We start from the raw sequence: 19,449 nt of genomic DNA on the forward strand, positions 1-19,449 counted from the left end.
AATTCAGTATTTCTAACCCTCTACATGTATGTACATGTATATAATTTGAATGTTCCTTCTCCATAAACATTGAATTTGTAACAGATATTGTAACTTATATATTAAAAAAAAATCAAAGAAGGAGCCGATGGGAAGGAAATACCTATGCCTATAGAAAGTTGAGTAATAGGGAAATAGACAGACTATTGGAGATCATGAAAAGTGAAACTACGTAAATTTCATGACATTCCTAGAAAAGGACAAAACTTGGAAACAGAAGAAGGAAAGTGAGCGAGGCTCCTGTTAATTTCCAAGTACTGAGATGATATTGATAATTTCCCATTTCTTTGGCCTACATACATTACAAGTGTACATTGAACAAGTTCTTTGAAGAAGTGGTAACGCTAAGTGCTCCTGAATGCCTGCTGTATATTCTAACAAAGATTCTGTATTTTAAAAGCTTTGAAAGTGATCCCTCTTTCTTATTATTGGGTCACGGGGTAGGAGAAAAAAGCTTTTCCGTTTCTGACCTACGCTGACATTACTCTTTTGTACAGAGCTTCAACTTGAAATGGTTCGTGACCCAGTGGAACCCTTCTGGGCGTATGCCTTTTGTATGGGTTTGTTAGTGCTGAGGATTGGGTGTAGTTAAACTGGGGCCCCTTTTTGGTACATGTAGTTTGAAGGGAATCGGTATGATTTTCAAGAGTTTTCGGCCAAAGAAACATGAACAACTGAATTCTCAACTTGCTTCCTCATAATAATTACATGTCTCATTTAAAGTTTAATAATTCATCATTATGTCCATTAAAAATATGTGTGTCATTCAATCCATTATTTTGTATAGCATATATCACACAATGACTGTTTTATTAATCATCTTTTTTAAAATTCTATCCACCATAGCACTCTACACTTTCTACACTTTTGCAGACTGAATTCCACAACATGTAATTTGCTTCACCTGGGTTGAGTGAGGCAACATTTTTGGTATATCAATGACTTCCCAAGGGACAGTATTTGCTTAATAGTTGGCAGGAATTAACCCATACACACTTTGCCTTCTGGTTTGCAGTTTTGATTGCAAGTCATCCAATATTTCACAATGTTGCACTTGCAGCTAGAAATCATTGGAAATAAACAAATTCAATTCGGTAGCGAAATGATTATGAAACTTCTTAAGGGTTCCCATTTCCTTAATTGATTTGAAACATTTCCTCAATGGCTTAGGATTATGTTTGTGTAATTGTGCGGAAAAAATGGAATTGGCATTAGATCCGGACGTGTTTCTCAAGGATTCTGAACCTTAAAAAACAAAATCTTATGAATCCAACAGGCCCCCCCCCCCCTCAATACCTGTTCAAATACCCTATTTACACTCAACCCATAAACCCACAGCTCACACCATGCGTGCAACAAGTGGCATTGCTGGCATTCCAATGGGTCCTTCGCTGAATCACAGTATAAAGCAAAGAATACCGGTGAATGGGGAACAGAGGTATAATAAAAGAGAAAGAGAATGGGAGTACAATAGGTGGTGAGTCCTTTTTGGGTAATGAAATAAAAGAGATAAACCCTCTCTTGTCTTTCTATTGTTGCTGTGATTTTCTTCCCCCCCCCCCATCCCTGTGTGCTGGGAGAGTGAGTGAGTGAGAAAGAGAGAGAGAGAGAAAGAGAGATGTTGGGAAAGCATGGGCAGAGGGGGTCTTAAAATAAAGGCAAAAAACCCCAAAAGGCTCTGTTTGCAGTGCAAAGACTAGAAAAGTTAAGATGTGGGGTAATAATAGCATTGTGAATGATGACAATGGACGTTGTGTTTAAATGTAAACCATTGTATCTTTGCATGGACTTAATCTCATCCTGAAAACAGTAGAAAGTGGGAAGGGGTGTTCATTATTACTTCGAGATTGAACAAATCAATACAAATAATGATAGTGATAGGCATTATATAGCACCATCTATTTGGAAATATTCTATTCCAAGGCGCGATGTTATTATTATTATTACCTCGGCTTTAGCTTGAGCTGCCTTTCAGCTCATGCATTCAAGGGATTAATCCTGCCGGATACTCATTCACCTCACCTCACCTGGGTTGAGTGCAGCACAATGTGGATAAATTTCTGGCTGAAGGAAATTACACCATGGGTGGGATTCGAACCCACGAACCTCTGTTTCAAAGTCAGATAATCCACTGGGCCACAACGCTCCACACACAGAAAGATCTATGTCTGTAGGTGGAATTGTGAATAGAAAAGGAGTAGGGTGATACCCAGCACATGTTTTTCTATTACAGATGGATGAGAAAATCCCTGCAATCTGATTGGTTAGGAGCTTTGTGTGACAGCACATAACTTTCTATTGATTAATGTTCAAATAAAATCAAATTTGAGTATTCTAATTTGGAGAGAGAATGATAGAAATTAATGTTTATCATTATTATATCAACTTACATCTAGCTTGGAAAAGACCAATCAGTATTGGCTTTTTAATTGAATTTTCTAATTACTGAGCAATTAGGGTATACCCATTTTCTACCAGAATTATTTATTAGATAATAATTTACATGTATGATGTATGCAATATATGGAAATACTGAAGATTGATTTTTGTCGGAATTTAATTTTTAATCATTTCCACTTGTAACTAGAATTTACATGCACCTTTAACTATTAGTAAGTACATGTGACCTGTACTAGTCAGCTGCACATGGAAGCCACATTGAACATTCAGAAATTATTCCATCAAATGAAAAATACATCTCTAATCAAGTGAAGATGCGGAAACAAATCACTCACAGCATGGCATCTGAACAAACTTGGAATATCGTTTTCTTTCTAAAGCTGAGCTATTGCCGATTCCAGAGAAGAGTTTCTGTACAAGCTTTGTTATGTTCCTTCACTTTTTGATACATGCGGACTCTATCCTTCGGAAAGTACGAAGTATGTTTTGATAACCACCTAGCTTACTGCTATTCATCCAGGCCAGAATGCCAGGCTTGATGCGCTCCATGATTTTGAATTTCTAAACCAATGCTTGATTTAATTTGTATTGTTTGTGAAACCCTTTATGATTTTCCAGGTATGTACACAAAATTTGAAATTTATATTCCTAATTTTTCGTCTTGCAGCAAATGATTATATAATGTTCAAAGTCAGAGAAATGAAGAGTTAAATATACAACTATTTAAAGGGGAATCCAACCCAAATAAAAACTTATTTTTATAAGAAAAAGAAAAATCAGGTTAGTTGATAGGTGAAAGTTTGAACAATATTGGACAAACAACAAGAAAGCTATGAATTTTTAAAAGTTGTAAATATTGGTAATCACTAAACTCATGGAGACTTCAAATTGGCCACATATGGGATGTCATAGTGATATAAGGCAAGGACTACTCTTCCATGTACTCCAATACATATTATGGCTAAAATGTCATTTTTCCCAAAAGTTTTATTTCAAATTACATTTATCTTTCATGAGGACATTAAACAATATACTACCTGGGTAATATTCAGATTACTGCCCCAGGGGAATGGGTACTTAAAAGAAAACCACAAATCCCTGATAATAAAGTACATGGCCTATGGGAAAGTTGTCCTTGCCCCTTGTCATAATTTACTTACCCAGTTGCCAATTTGAAATCTACATACTATTAGTGATCTCAAATTTAAAGCAGCTATAACTTTCTTATTGCTTGTCCGATTTCTTTCAAACCTTCAGCATTCTGTTTAATTTATTTTTCTCCATCCCAACACAACATTTTATGGCCAAGGCTGGAGTCGTAACAGATGACCTTCAAAGTAACTGACAAAATATATCATGAATTTTAAAGTCTTTACCCTTGGCCAAATGAGACAAAAGGCCTTGAGAATGATATATTAAAATATCAGGAATTATTTGATTAACTAAATTTAAGGATATTAGGTTATGATATATATACATGTAGAAGTGTAACCCATTGAAAGTGAAGATTTTAGTTTAAGAAAGTATGCATCCATTATAGTAATTCAGAATTGAGATTATTTTGAAGTACCAAGATCAGGTACAAAATTGAATTATTTAGTCACTCAATTCCATCTACTCGTCAGTACGTTGATATGACCGAAAGTTGTCTAGATTTGGAACCAATTGGTGAAAATAAGATTATTCCTGTAGCAGGTGTCATGGGATTTACTTTGAAACAACTCAGAAACTGGTGCCAATTTAGTGACACTGAATGTCTCTCTTTACAGTTATTGATATGTACATAGAGCCATATACACCTGTCATTTTCCCCTCCCCTGCCCCCATACGTATGATGAACTTTTATAAAATGATTAGTTGTCATCGAGATTGGAAAGTGAATAGAACCCACCTGTTGAAAAAAAGACAAACTTGTCTTTATTTCTCCAATTGTAAGTAAAAATGTGAATGAACTTTTCAAAGTGGAATGAGTGTGTGTACTTGCTATAAATGTAGAGGTATCTAGATCACAACAATGTAATTGATTTAAATTACATTCAGACCACCATCAAACATTTGGATTTTACGGTACCGTACATACTTTATTATCGACTCTAGGTTAGAATTAAATATTTCTTCAATTGAAATTTCTCAGTGCCTTTATTAATAGACAGGATGGTCTTTAATACATGTCCATGAATAGTATAATCCGCAAGTACCCGTACCATTAATTTTTTTCCAGTTACAATAACCACCTAATAATAAATGATGGGGCTATAACTTTTTTATATTACGTAATTAAAAATCATTATTATCATTGAGCATTATTGTTGGTTAACTCCTGGGATAATTCTCCAGCAAGTTGATTTATTTTTCGAATTAAAAGTTAATGTTTTTTGTTCATGAGCAAGAAATGTTTAATAATAGGATAAGAATCCATGCAATCAATACTTCTTTACCCTAAGAACATAGTTTCAAATTGTTTAATTCAAAACCACATTGCATCACTTCATTCATGGTTTTTTTCTCTCTCTCTTTCAAAATGCAAGTTTACACAAAAGACACACAAATAAATGTGAACATTGACTACTGGAAAAGAGCCAATTGAACACAACATGGATGTCAGTCTTCAGAGTTTGGACATGTTTGATCTGTCCCGTCTCGTTCAAACTAGCTTATGATGTTGTGTGCAATGCATGATGGGTGGCTTTAAATGAGGGAGAAAACAGTGCGACTGGAATAGCTACCATGTATATTGTCTGCGTTTTGATAATGTTTTTTTTTTTTTTTTTTTTTTTGAAAAAAATCACCCTAAATGAACTGTTAGGGGCCTGTTGCAGAAAACATTGCAATCAAACACAACTTAATTTTCAACCAATCAAAATCTAGGGCTTGCCTTTTTTTTTGGGGGGGGGGTAACATTTATACTATAAATGCATCTTCTGCAACAGGCTTCAGATGAAATTACTTGTTGGCAAATTAGCTTTTAAAAAAAAAACAGCACAAAGAACAGGAAAAGGAAGAGGAATGTTGATTTTGAAAATAATGAAGTTCTTTTGTCACCATTTCCTCATTTCTATCCATCTTTTCTCTTTGTTGGTTTTGCTGAGGGGGCAACGTGTGTTCATAAATAAATATTATTCTTTTTTTAGCAATTTAGTGATCTGTCCATCCAATCCCAAAGGCAGATGGACCCCACCTGAGGAGACCACTACTCATCATTGCGATGCATCGATAGACTTTGTCATCAAAGTGATCAAGATAGCATCTGGGTATCTAAATTTGTAAAGAACTTTAGGGGACCAAAAAGCCACAGAAAGGGAAAGAAACGGAACCGGAAAGAGAGGAAAGGGTATGAACTGCAGCCATTGGAGAATAGCTTTATAACTATTCTTATATTCTGATTTTTATGATGCGGTTTGCCATTGTGCTATTGTATTATTCTGGGCTCCTTTCTAACAATGATTTTTTTCTATAATTAGAGGAGGACATAGTTGAGAATCTTTGTCAATGCTCATTCAAATTCTGTTTCTGAAAATTGATGCTTGTGTGTGAAAGATTAGAGGAGGAGAATTGTTTCGTTTACTTTGAGGTATTTCAAGAGAACTTCTGAAGAAGGTAGAGAACTTTTGAATATTTTGTAGAGAGGTTTCAATAAAGGGAGGGGGTGGGTGAACTAGAATAGCATTGTTGAGGAAGAAGAATAAAACCATCAGTTGAAGTTGAATATGTTAAAGCCAATCTAAAGCTTGCTAAAATGTCATTTTAGCAGAGCATTGACATTTTGAACAGTTGTTTATTAATCAAAGTGATTTGATTTATCTACAGTGAAATAGTAATTTTCCTCGAATTTTCAGCCCACTCCGTGCTTGAGAAGTGGTTCCTTGCCAAAAAGAAAAAAAATATGCAGGTATATTACTTTGATATCGAAAGGGCCCTTGACCAATTAAATTTTTGTGTAAAAATGCATCTTTTATCCAGTCAGTAACAGTAATATTTTATATCCTCCTCACAATAATGATTTAGGGCAAATATTAATATCAATTTGCAGGGCTCCACACTAACCCTTTTTTTCTACTGGTCCAACCTATTCATGTCGGACCAGTAGATACCCAGTTTTTCAATTTTTTACTGGTCCGAACCTAAAATCTACTGGTCCCAAAAAATAAAGAAAACATTAAAAAAAAGGTGTGAGTTTATTTTGCTGTCCTTTCTTGTTACCCCCCCCCCCAAAAAAAAAATGAAGGAATGAATGAATGAAAGACAAAAAGAAAGAAAGGAAGAAAGAATAAAAGAAAGGAAGGAAGGAAGAAAAAAGCAAAGGTAAAGAAAGGATAGATGTGAAGGAAGGAAAAAAAGAAAGAACTAAAGAAAGAAAGAAGGAAAGGAAGGAAAGAAAGAACAAAAATAAGAAAGAAAGAACGAAAGAAAAAAAGGAAGGAAAGAAAGAAAGAAAGAAAGAAAGAAAGAAAGAAAGAAAGAAAGAAAGAAAGAAAAAAAAAAAAGAAGGAAAGAAATGATGCAAGCAATAAAGAAAGAAAAAACAAAAGACAGAAAGTAATGAAAAAATAAAAAGAAAGAAGGAAAGAAGCAATAAAACAAGAAAGAAAGGGTAAAAGGAGAGATGGAAAGAAGGAAAAAAGAAAGAATAAAAGAAATGAAGGAAGAAAAAAGTAAAGAAAAAATGTGAAGGAAGGAAAAAAAAAACCAAAGAAGGAAAGGAAGGAAAGAAAGAACAAAAGAAAAAAAGAATGAAGGAAAGAAGGAAAGAAATGAAGCAAGCAATATAGAAAGAAAGAACAAAAGACAAAGTAATGAAAGAAAGAAAGAAAGAAGGAATAAAAAAAGAAAGAAAGGGTAAAAGGAGAGATGGAAAGAAGGAAAACAGAAAGAAAGGATTGAAAGAAGGAAGAAATCAAGAAAAGGGAAAATGATAGAAGGAAAAAGGAATGTTGGGAAGGAATAAAGAAGGAAGGAAGCAAGCAAGCAATATAAAAAAAAAAGAAAATGTAAAAGAATAAATGAAAGGAAGAACAAAAAAGAAAGACCAAACTTCAAAGAAAGAAAGGAAAGGAAGCAAGCAGTAAATAAAAGGAAGAAAGAAAAGGTAAAAGGATAGATGGAACAAAGGAGAAAAAGAAAGAACAAAAGACAAAGAAGAAAGGAAGGAATGAAAGAGAGAAAGGGCTGAAAGAAGGAATAAAAACAAGAAAGGGTAAAGAAAGGATGGATGGAATGAGGAAAGAAAGAAAGTAACAAAGAATGAAGGAAAGAAAGGGGAAAAGAAGGAAGGAAATGAAGAAAGAAAGAAGAGATAAATATAGGATGGATGGACTCAAGAATTAAAGAAAGAAGGAAATCAAAAAAGAAAGAAAAAGAAAGAGCATTAGAAATAGAGAAAAATATTAACAGGACAGAAAGAATGAAAGAACAAAAGACAAAGAAAAAGGGAAAATTAAAAAAGAAAGACAGTAAAAGAAGAGAGGGAAGAAACAAAGAAAGATTGAATAGAAAGAAGGAAAGAAAGATTGAAAGAAAACAAAGGAAGAAAGCTAAAACTATCATCATAAATAAATTATCAGTTTCTTTTTGGCTCAATTAAAATATACTAGTACTAGCTACGAAAGAAACCAATACCCTTTTTACACACGCTAAAATTTCCTTAACCCCGTACTATAGGTGGGGCTAAATTGCCATTTAGCCCCACCTATAGTACGGGGTTAAGCTTAGCCCACTTTCTTTTTACACAGCATTTTTGCAAAGTGGGCTAACCCCACCTTTAGTACGGGATTATTTGGCCCTGCAAAAAAGCAGGGTTATCCCAGCAATTGCGGTGCTAAGAGCGATAGTACGGGGTTAAAATCGCTAGTGTAAAACGAAAGTGGGCTAAGCTTAACCCCGTACTATAGGTGGGGCTAAATGGCAATTTGGCCCCACCTATAGTACGGGGTTAAGGAAATTGTAGCGTGTGTAAAAAGGTACGAGTGCAGTACTTGTACTACGAATGATCGACAAAAACCACTAGTCCGGGGTTAGCGAGTTTCGTGTGTGAAAAGCAAGCATTCCTTATCCGGGGTTAGCAATAACAATTTGGAATGTGTAAAAAGGAGAAAAAAATAGTACGGGGTTAAGGATAGTACGGGGTTAGCGATAGTCCGGGGCTAAGAAAATCCTGTGTAAAAAGGGTACAAGTGTATCAACACACACACAAATGCATATGTGGGGCTATCATGTATTCAGACGATATCACTCGAAACCCGATCTCTTTGAACTAAAACAGAAGTGAAAATTTCTCCTTTTACTGCTTACAAATGACAGAGTTACCCCAATTTTGGCAAATTTTTAGGAAATATGGACATTATAAGAGCTTTTCATTAGTGTGAAATGTGAATTTTGACAGTTCTGAGAGAGATTTCTGCCAGAGGTTAGCCAAGCTTCGTTCGTGCAGCCAGTAGGAAATTTGCCATGTGCTGTGTGGCTGGCTAGCCACGTGTACTGGGTGTACACTGTATGTTACCCTATCAAAAATTGCATGCGATTCATTCTGTGTGTGTTCTGTGTGTGAATGCCAGAATTTAACGGGAGGAAAATGGTTCGCAATTTGAGTCATGGAATATTTTTCATGTTTATGTTGGACTAGCGAATTTGACCATTTCTGAAAAAGTTACGGCCCAACAATAGTTTTTATTACTGTTTATGTCAGACCCATAAATCTTGCTATTTTTGGAAAAATTACTGGCCCGACAATGATATTTTTTACTGGTCATGTCGGACCAGTAAATCTTGCTATTTCTGAAAATCTACTGGTCCGACAGTGATTTTTACCGGTCTGGGACCGTCGGACCGGCGCTAGTGTCGAGCCCTAATTTGGAATACTAACGTGCTCTTGGGGGAGGGGTGTCACCAGCTTTAAAAGGAGTTATAGTGAGAGGTATGGAGCTGAATTAGGGGATGGGGGGGGGGGGGGGTTTACAATACGATGATGCCATGAAAGCAATCAATGGGTTAGGGTATTTGAATTTCTCATAGATTTTCATGAATGGGTTTCATGAATGGGTTTCAGAGGGAGGGGTACACCAATATCAACCGTAAAAATTCTTTTGAGCTTCTGCCTTCTGATTCTCCTTAACTCGTTGAACTGTGGCAGGATGTTCTGTGACCGCACATCTAATTACACCGGTTAATGGCAATTCAAGCCGAAATTCCATGCAGATTTGCATACATTAAAAGCAGACCGTGAAAGAGGGCTTAGTTCCAGCAAGGAGGTCGAGCTTTGATGCTTCCAGAAAGCAGTATGAATAGTATTTAAAATTTTACCTCCTAAACGATACTTATAGATAAATTTTAGGTTTGTGACTTTAATATACAAAACATGTAGGCCCTATATCTTTGAAGATTAGTTTTAAGATTCCACCTTGAGGTACTCAAGGAGTAGCAAGATGCAAGCATCAAGCAATTTAATAACTTGTTTGTGAATCTCGATTGAAAAAAAATACACTCAAAATGTTGATGGGGTTGATCATCAAAAGATTTCAATACTAATCAGAAAGATTGCTATGTTTCAGACCGATTCAAATAAAACGTTATGCATTTGATGTTATCATACATTTCCTTAACTGTGTGAACACAAGTTGTGTCTCCCAGGCATATTCCAACCATTAAAAAAAATGGATTTCTGGTACAATATCTCATCATGATAAGTCAAATAAAGATCTTTGTTCTCAGTTTGAAAGCATTTGAATATCTCTATTAGCAAACTGCCCACATCCTAAGGGTCATTTGTTGCTATAAAATAATCATCGGAACTACAATGCGGTGGGAGTCGGGTTTCTTTTCTTTCATTTAGGACCAAATTCCCTACGGATATTTGAGTTGAACTATTTCACTTTTTCTGATACTGAAGCCCTCATGGAACCTTTGCAGGGCTTCAGTTACTCCCTCTCTCTCTCTCCCCCTCTCTCTCTCCCTCTCTTTGATTTTCTGTATCACCGTGACTTCCTCCGCTTTAAAGGGAAAGTTCACCCTGACAAAATTTCATTGTAAAAATAGCAGGAAAAATAATAAAAAGATATTGGTGGAGTTTTGAAGAAAATCCATCAAAAGATTTAAAAGCTTATAGAATTTTAATTTTTCCGATTTGTGACGTCAAATGCAAGCAGCTTCCCCATGTATTGCGTGGTAAAAATTGATCAATGAAATGTCAGTTTCTCAAAAAAATAAATATGGCTTTTATTGTACCTTTAGATAGTATATCAACAGACAAATTATTTCATACCCACTCTTGAGAGGAATTTTTTTTTTAGCCATCACATACCATTAAAGAATTGAAATTTAGGCATTTTATATTGCACAACGCATGGAGCAGCTCCTCGTGTATGACGTCACAAATCAAAATCTTAAAATTCAAATAACTTTCTTAATCTTTAATGGATTTTCCTCAAACCTTCACTAATATTCTTTAATATTTTTTTTATGGTATTTGGTATTTTTACATCAAACTTTTCATCAGGGTGAACTTCCCCTTTAACCTTTAACCCCCCCCCCCTCCTTTTCAGCCCCAACTTGCATTCATCTAAATTTTGGGGTCACTTCTTTTGTGCCCTCATTCTGAGAGTCCAAGCTGGACTTTATAATTTTGCCTTTTGGCCTTGGATTCTGATCCCAAGTTTAGGGCTGTCCTTTAGCGAGTTAGGATGGAATATGAGGCTTGAAAGGTACATCTACACCCTTGCCTGTGTTTCCAGGCGGCCTCTGCCAAAAGAAAAATATTGACGATGGTTGACCATGAGTGACCCTCTGAAGATCCCATCGCCATGGAAACTCATCTCTGGAATTCTTGGTTAGTCAGTGGTTGGGAAAGATCATGGTGGCCACATACTGGTGGATTGGAAACACAAAACACAAGCTGCTAACTGCTGACGGGCAACTGGAGTGGAGAGGAATTTACCAACATGTGAAGATTTGTGATATTTCAGAGGGTAAATTGTACTCTTGGGCTCTCTGGTATGGAAAATGTGATATTTGGGTTGAAATTGTTAAGAAACTCAACTGAGGACTGTTTGTCTTTTGAGAAGGCCACATGTATGCCTAACATGTATTTCATCACTTAACAATTTTAGTGTTTGACACACATGCACAGAATATTCAGAAATTTGATGTTTTGATCAATGGTTTTGATGTCCTAATTGTAGGCCTATATGATAGTGTATGATAAAATGAGAGAAAGTAGAAATATTGTCAATTACAGAACACCAGAAGATATAAAATGTAAATAAATATACCAGGGAATAATTAGGCATATATTCTACCAGTGTTTTAATCTTTTCATTATTTTTCTTTGCTTTTATTTCTCTTGCCCTGCACTAAGTAACCAAATACCAGTAAAAAAGAAGATATTTCAAACTTTTCAGAATCTGAAATAAAATACAAAACATGCCAAGTTATAAATGTTTTAAACTTGCTTGAATTGAAGCAGGGGCCCCCTACACTACCTGAAGTTCTTGTTCCATCAGGAATATACCATTCCCACTTTGAACCGTTCTCACTACGTTCCTAAAACTAGTTAACTGGAAACTAGTTTAGTGGAAACTAGTTTAACATGTAGTGAAAACGGTCGAAACGATCTTGGAAGCGATCTTCCAAACCGGTTCATAAAACCATCCCGCGATGTAGTTTTCAAGATCGCTTTGCCTTGTTAAACTGGTTTTAGCTTAAGTGAGGACACAACCGTTCTTCGGGAAGCGATCTTTGCACATTTTGAGCGCGCTACTCCATATGACAGGTGTAGAATGCCTACGCTGCAGTTTTTAATTTCGCGTGAAATGTATGACCCCACTGAGAGCGTTCCCATCGCAACAAGATCGCTTTACGTGAAGTGATTTTGAGAACCACTTTCGGGTGATCTAATGGGAACGCTAGCAAAGCGATCTTCCAAATTGGTTTCCCGAATCGGTTCCCAGTAAACTAGTTTTGGAAAGCGTAATGAGAACGGTGTCTAAGATTTGAATGACAAGAGCAAGTGGTTGAGATTAATCACCAGACATTGTGGCTCCTGAAGTCCATGTACATGTACAGGTAGGAGTCACCTGACCCGATTGACCTTAGCCGACCCGACCTCTGAGCTTAAAGGTCATGATGAATCCTTGAATGGATTCTCTTCCCTGCTGTGTTCTTGACCAAAGTCAAATCCACTCTTTTTCTACACATTTGGGTTTTTATTTCCATAACTTTGTAGGTTTATGGTAGAAAATAACCACAATGCAGTAGTTATCTCATTGCTCCCGTTGCCAAATTAATACCTGTAAATTATGTGCATGCTACTATATTAAAGGTATAGTGTATGATTGGTTGATCTCAGACAAGGGCAATGAATCAATTTTGAAATTATTACATTCATTAAATACCTATATTATTGCTCTATTTTATCACGGAAAAGAAACTTGCATAACTTTTCTATTTTCATGATATTGAGGGGTAAAACATATATTATGACTTGATCGGTTAAACGATATAAGTTTGAACTTTCTTATTGACGCCCTCTCGGGTTAAAAAATAAATTGATATTAGAACACCGTTCGAATTATGCATATTCATTACGACCTCATGCATATTGATGAAATACGTCATGGTGCATGCGCAGTATCAAGAAATCATCGTATCAACAAAGTGCAGTACTGTGTGTGTAGCTGAGTAGAAAGCAAACATCGAACGGTGCGTGCAAGCTCAATGAGCCGATGCTAGGCGGCTAGCGACATGCTTGCGCTCTGCATTAGTTTCAGATATAATCCACTATTAGCGATTGCACACACAAGATACTAGTAGTTTCATGATTGTATCGTACGCGTGAAAAGGGATTCAGACACGTTGAATATCTGACGTGAATGACGAAGCAAAGGATTGCCCAATACGGCTTGCTTTCGGAATCTTATGTCATGAATCTGAAAGTATACTCCAAGACTAAAAGAGATACGAGAATCCCAGAGATGGGCAAGGGCCGAGTTCCGAGTTTGATCTTTATTCATGTGGATTGTAGCTCTTTTATGCACCTTTTCCCTTCATGTATAGCTTGGCGTGCTACATACGGGAACCAGAGCGAGGAAAGGGGGAGGGAGGAGAGAGAAGAAAGAAAGAAGTGAATTAGTGAAAGAGAATCAGGAGAGCTGTTATAAAGGGATCTGAATACAACATACCCTAATTTGATATTTTGGTGTTTTTTTAATCTTTCCTGAATGTTTCAGTCAGTTTCAGATTATTTGGCTCCACTCGATCGCAAAGTACAGAGGAGAAATTGGAAAAAAAAGTTAAACCAAAAATATTTAAAACTCTAAACAGACGGCCACCACCATTCTGTCTACAGCCAAGCATGAAGAAAGGGAAAGGGCGAAGAGAAAAACGATTACTTTCAGGGCGGGTTCTACGATATAAAACAGGGTTTGTTTAATACGGGGTTAAATATAGGCCTATAGTAAAACCATAGAGCTATTAACATAACGAAGATGAAACCCCAATGCAGGGTTAAATATAGGCCTATAACCCAATGCAACACTTGACTACTCTTCGTTTGTTTAGATTGAACTCGCGAGGTCAAAAGGTGAGCTGAGAAACCTGTTGATGCTTAGTACGTACGTATAGTCTATATTGTGTAGACCGTGATAGCAGGGAAGTGTAACACTTCCCTGGTGATAGCATGAATGTGACAACGCATCAAGTAGCAAATTTCTATTATTTCTGTTAAACCAGTCCCTGGTTAAACCGAGTTTTACCTGACTGCTAAGAAAGCACGAATGTCTGTGAGCAAGCAACCAGGGGACCAACGGCTTAAGGTCGAACAAGCAGAGTAAAGGCGTCATGAGTCAAAAAAATGAGGGGGGCAGACATGACGTCAGGGACAAGATTTCTGGGAAAACTCTTATTTTTTGCATCCACACAAGAAAGCTTGCATCGAGATATGGAAAAATGAGAAGTTGAGTATTGCGCGGTGCTATGGTCTAGAACCACTTTACGTATTCAGAGTTGTGATTTCCAGGGCCGACCAGCATACATGTAAGAGTTTTACAACATAACTTTACAAGGCACGCTGTGGGACAAAGTGCAACAACGTATGTGAGAAAAGACTAAGCAAACCTGTAGAAGCAGCAACGTACAACATGTACTCACGACCCATGGGTCGCCGAGTTTTTATGCAGTATGGGGAGGGGGTGGGGGTAGCCTACAATGATAATAATAACATTTGTAGGGCGCTTTATACTTTATACAATCATGGACCTATTAGGTCCATGCTATAATCAAACCATCAGCACGACCAGTGGATGGATGACTGAAAGAATGGATGGATAGGCATATATAAATGGATCATCCAATTGATGTATTTTCCCAAGAAATGGATGGTCAAAGAGAAATTGATACAAATGATGCAGCAATAGATAGGGGCACCCCATGGGAGATCAACTTGCTACCCCTTTATAGACAGTAAACAAGTAAAGAATTGATAAAAAGATGAAATTTTATTACAACAAATGAGAGGAAGAAAGGCCTCCAGGAAAGGCCTACGCATAGTACAGGGTGTGCACGAGCAGTTCAACCGTTGAAAAAGTGTGAATGACTGCCACATGAGCAGGACAAAGACAGTACTTTCCGGCATTACTTGCATCTTGATTGGCATAACATTTTTGACTTATTTATCAATGGAATGGTAACTCCCATTTCCCTGCTATAACTATAGGAAAAACGAATGATAACTGTTGATGATAGATGTGGAAATTTATGCTTCATATTGGGACCAAAGAGATTCTGGCGTACGTGTCAACATTTCAAAACTCATGCGGGAAAATAATATAATCATTTTTTATGATTGAAAATAAAGTGCCAAGTTCACACTGTCACGATTTTTTTTGGTGGCGGCCGGTGTTGAGGAAAATTTGACAAAGCAAAAGAAAAACATTTAAAAGGGTTACAATACAAAATGTTGGTAATTTTCCTACATTTATCCAATTCGACACCTACCAGAATTCCAGGGGGAGCTGCCTACATGGAAAATAATACACGCCACACCCCATTGTAAAATCTTGGGGTGCTTTGCACCCCCGGTTCCAAGCGGCCATAATTATAATCGCGGAATAATTAATCGTATCAGATCAGTCGAGGCGATCGTATTGATCGTAGAAAGTGTTGGAATGGTTCAAGTTAACTATGTGGTGATGTGGCTTTTTTGCAGGATTTTCTGCATTTATTGGAAGAATATACAAAACAAATTTACAATGCTTGAGACATGATCATATATGTAGTGAATGGAGAAATACAATATATAAAAAAATATATATATAATGAGTAAAATGCAGAGGCAAACTATATAAGCAAATATGTGCTTGAAGCATAGCCGCCAAAACATAAATTAAATTTCGAAACAAGACAAAAATAAAATTGTTATTTTTGGGCAAGCCCCATCTGGCGAGGTTTAATGGGTATACACTTTTTCTGATCATGGACCCTGATGTTCTTAATTTATGATGATGTAATGCACATGTGCTGCCGATGAAAATATAATATTTTGCCTTTATGGGTGTTTTACAACTCCAGGGGGCATCAATGAGAATACAGTAATACATGTAGTTCTGAATACGCACTGAGAGAAGTGAAGGCAAAGCGGTCATGGAGCATGCAAGCAAACGAGTAATTATAATTCATTGAATAGTCATACCATAATAAAGTTGGAGAGGATAATATTGAAATAAAGAGAAAGATAACATTGAAAAATGCGAACATAAGGAATACACACAACCCCAACCCAAGGCTAGGAATTGTGTAAACATCGAAATATACAGAAAGATGTTAGGAACCATGCTTGAACTATTCATGAATACATAGCTTCAACCATTGGCGTAAATAATAAACATAAAAAATATGAAGGGGCCAGATATATGTGTCGGGCACAAATCATTTTTTATCGGTGATAGATTTTGACATAATATTCAGATAATAGGTCCCCGTCTTGCTTTCTTTTTGTCTTGGCCGTGACAAATTTGGGAATCCATATAGCCCCAATCCTTCCCCATTATTTTGAACGCCACTGATTTCAACTGAATATCGTCAAAAAATATTGATTGATTGATTTTATTTCGCAAGTCACCATAATATATATACAGTAGCATTAAAAACAACAGGCTTACACAGGATGACCCACGAAAGCTCGAAAGCTATTTTCCAGTGGGAAATAGGCTTTACCTTGTAAATAAATATTACCTTGGAAATAAGCTTTACCTTGTAAATAAATATTTACAAGGTAGTCAAACTGACAGCAGATGCAGCGTGTAAACACAGTATGAATTCCATTACATGATAATAATAAAATGATAATTACGTTATGTCATGGGTGGTGAAACAAGGATGGGACGTTTTGTAATTCGCTACGCAGGTTTTTGATAGTAAAGCTGATGAAATAGAGGGTTGAAAGTAAAATAATGAGAAAGACTGAAACGAAACGATCTATTCAAAATATAAATTCCATGAAAGAGAAGCGATTCAAACAGAGTATTATATTGCATTTATATTCCCTTTGATTCATATTATTTTGATTCCCTTTCAACAATCTACTTCTTTCTTCCTTTCTTCTCTCTCCTCCATGTCCCCCTTCCCTTTCTTGGGGCGGCGGGGGATGGGGGGGGGGGGGGTATCGGATATGAGGAAGCATGCAGTTTAGGTGTTATGGCACACTCAGACAAGTTCAATTCAGTGGCCTAGTAGGTACATTGGTAAATTGTCAATTCGTCGCCTGCCAAGTGCCAACTTGTCCACTCACCACATGGTCCAATTTAATTTAGTCTATAGCCATTCCGTCCATCAATATTTCGTCGAACAACTATTTGGTCCATTATCCAATTCATTTTCATTCATTTTGCACAATAGCACGTTGTCCAATTAGACCAAATGGTATATGGACTAAATGGCTATTGGACCAACTGGTTACTAGACGATAGTGGATGAACATATGGTAGACTTTAATGATAGTAGGCGAGTTGGCAATTTGACGATTTGGCATCAGACGAAATGCATGGAAGTAAAACGATCTGATCCATGGACTTATATAGTATCACACCGGTATAGATAAAGAGGTTCAAAACTGGAAACGATGCCCGACGGACATGCGCATATCCAGGATTTTGCACCACGAGGGGGTCACTATTTTTGCGCCCCTGTGAACTTTTCGGAAAATTACACCCCGACCCGACCAGTCAGGCAATCATAAGTGCCTAAATGCATTTTGAATTGTCTTATTCCACAATCACGTGAAAAAAGGCAATCGAAGACCATTTTTTTAATGTGTTCATGTAAAAAAAGATCAAAGTTGTATCCACTTCTTGAAAAGAATAAATGCGACCAGAAAGCATAGAATTTTTAAGCGTTTTGGGGTTTCAATTTAGTTCAACTTTTCATCAGAGTGGTAGACCACACTAAAATTATGTGCGGGAGCTGTAATTTCTTAACCGGGGACAGATCCAGCTTTCGTCAATAGGGGAGGGGAATATTTTCATCTGTTTTCCGATCAAACATTCTACGCTTTTTGCAACCGTGAACATGATATGTATATGAATTATTTAAACAATTATTATTGATACGAGCGCGAAACGTGAGCGAATTTTTATTCATATTCTGAAAAAAAATCTATGAGCACTTTTGGCAATCAAGAACAGGATAACTGGGTATCTATCAACATTTTATGCGATCACGAAGTGCGAGCTGACAATTTTTGAATTTCCAATCCAACACTGGACATCATAAGCACTTTTTATAACCATGAACAGGATGGGTATGTAGCTAAATAATTAATGTGAGCGCTAAGCGCGAGTTCAATTTTTTTGATATTCTGACCTAAAATTTGTGCGAGTGCGAAGCGCGAGCTTAAAAAAGTAATTGACATTTTGACCTAAAATTTTGACATTCTAAGCACTTTTGGTAATCATGAACAGGATTGTTATCTAACTAAACATTGATGCGAGCGCAAAGAGCGAGATGAAAATTTTTCATATTCTTACCTAAAATTTGTACATTTGAGTAAGCATTTTCGGTTATCATGAAAAGGATGATCAGTAACAAAACAGTTTATGCGAGCGCGAAGCGCGAGCTGATTAAAATTCTATATATATTTCAATACAAAGTCAGACATTCTAAGCACTTATCTTACCATGAACAGGATCGCCACCTTACTAAACAATTAATGCGAGCGCGAAGAGTAGGATGAATTTGTTTTTTTGTTTTTATATTCTGATCTAAAATTAGGACTTTCTAGGCACTTTTGGTAATCATGAACAGGATTGGTAATTGATGGGAGCAAACATGAGTTTGGCACCCCCCTCCCCTCCCTAGGTAAATTGAACCTGAATTTTAAGTAACCGAGACAAATATCAAATTGGCGTGTGGTGAACATCCATTCGGCACCCCCTAGGTTGAACATCAATTCGGCGCCCCTATATGTCAAACAGCAATTCGGCAACCCTACGAAAAAATATCGATTCGGCGCCCCCTTAGTGCCCCTATGTCGAACTTCGATTCGGCACCCTCCTATGTCGAACATCTATACGGCTCCCCGAGGTAAAACATCAATTTGCCCCCCCCCCTACCTAGGTTGAACATCAATTTGGCACCCCCTAGGTCGAACATCGATTTGGCGCCCCCTAGGTCGAACATCAATTCGGCGCCCCTATATGTCAAACAGCAACTCGACAACCCCAGGGAAAATATTGATTCGGCGCCCCTCAGTGCCCCTATGTCGAATTTATACGGCGCCCCGAGGTAAAACATCAATTCGCCCCCCCCCCCAGGATGAATATCAATTTGGCACACCCTTGGTCGAACATCAATTCGGCGCCCCTAAGCAAAACATAAATTCGGCACCCCCTACATGCTCTAGGTTGAACATCAATTCGGGGCATCCCCCCATGTCAAACAGCAATTCGGCAACCCTACGAAAAAATATCGATTCGGCGCCCCCTTAGTGCCCCTATGTCGAACTTCGATTCGGCACCCTCCTATGTCGAA

At 37.1% G+C, this 19,449-nt stretch overlaps 1 protein-coding gene across 1 annotated transcript; it reads right to left on the reverse strand.

Moving 5' to 3' along the window:
* Nucleotides 1-3,197: 3,197 nt before the first annotated feature.
* Nucleotides 3,198-9,992, reverse strand: LOC135153513 (uncharacterized protein aq_1264-like). Its single transcript, XM_064096332.1, has 2 exons — nucleotides 6,640-9,992; nucleotides 3,198-4,251 (listed from the first exon to the last, which is right to left on the reverse strand). Exon 1 carries the CDS (start codon nucleotides 7,984-7,986, stop codon nucleotides 6,784-6,786), a length of 1,203 nt encoding a protein of 400 aa, XP_063952402.1. The 5' UTR covers nucleotides 7,987-9,992; the 3' UTR covers nucleotides 3,198-4,251; nucleotides 6,640-6,783.
* Between the last annotated feature and the right edge of the window lie 9,457 nt (nucleotides 9,993-19,449).

This window comes from Lytechinus pictus, chromosome 3 (genome assembly GCF_037042905.1).
Source record: "Lytechinus pictus isolate F3 Inbred chromosome 3, Lp3.0, whole genome shotgun sequence".
Lineage (NCBI taxonomy): Eukaryota > Metazoa > Echinodermata > Echinoidea > Temnopleuroida > Toxopneustidae > Lytechinus > Lytechinus pictus.

Excerpts from the sequence above, each read along its gene's own strand:
- LOC135153513 (XM_064096332.1), bottom strand. The coding sequence starts at position 7,986 with ATGATGATAGTTTTAGCTTTCTTCCTTTGTTTTCTTTCAATCTTTCTT.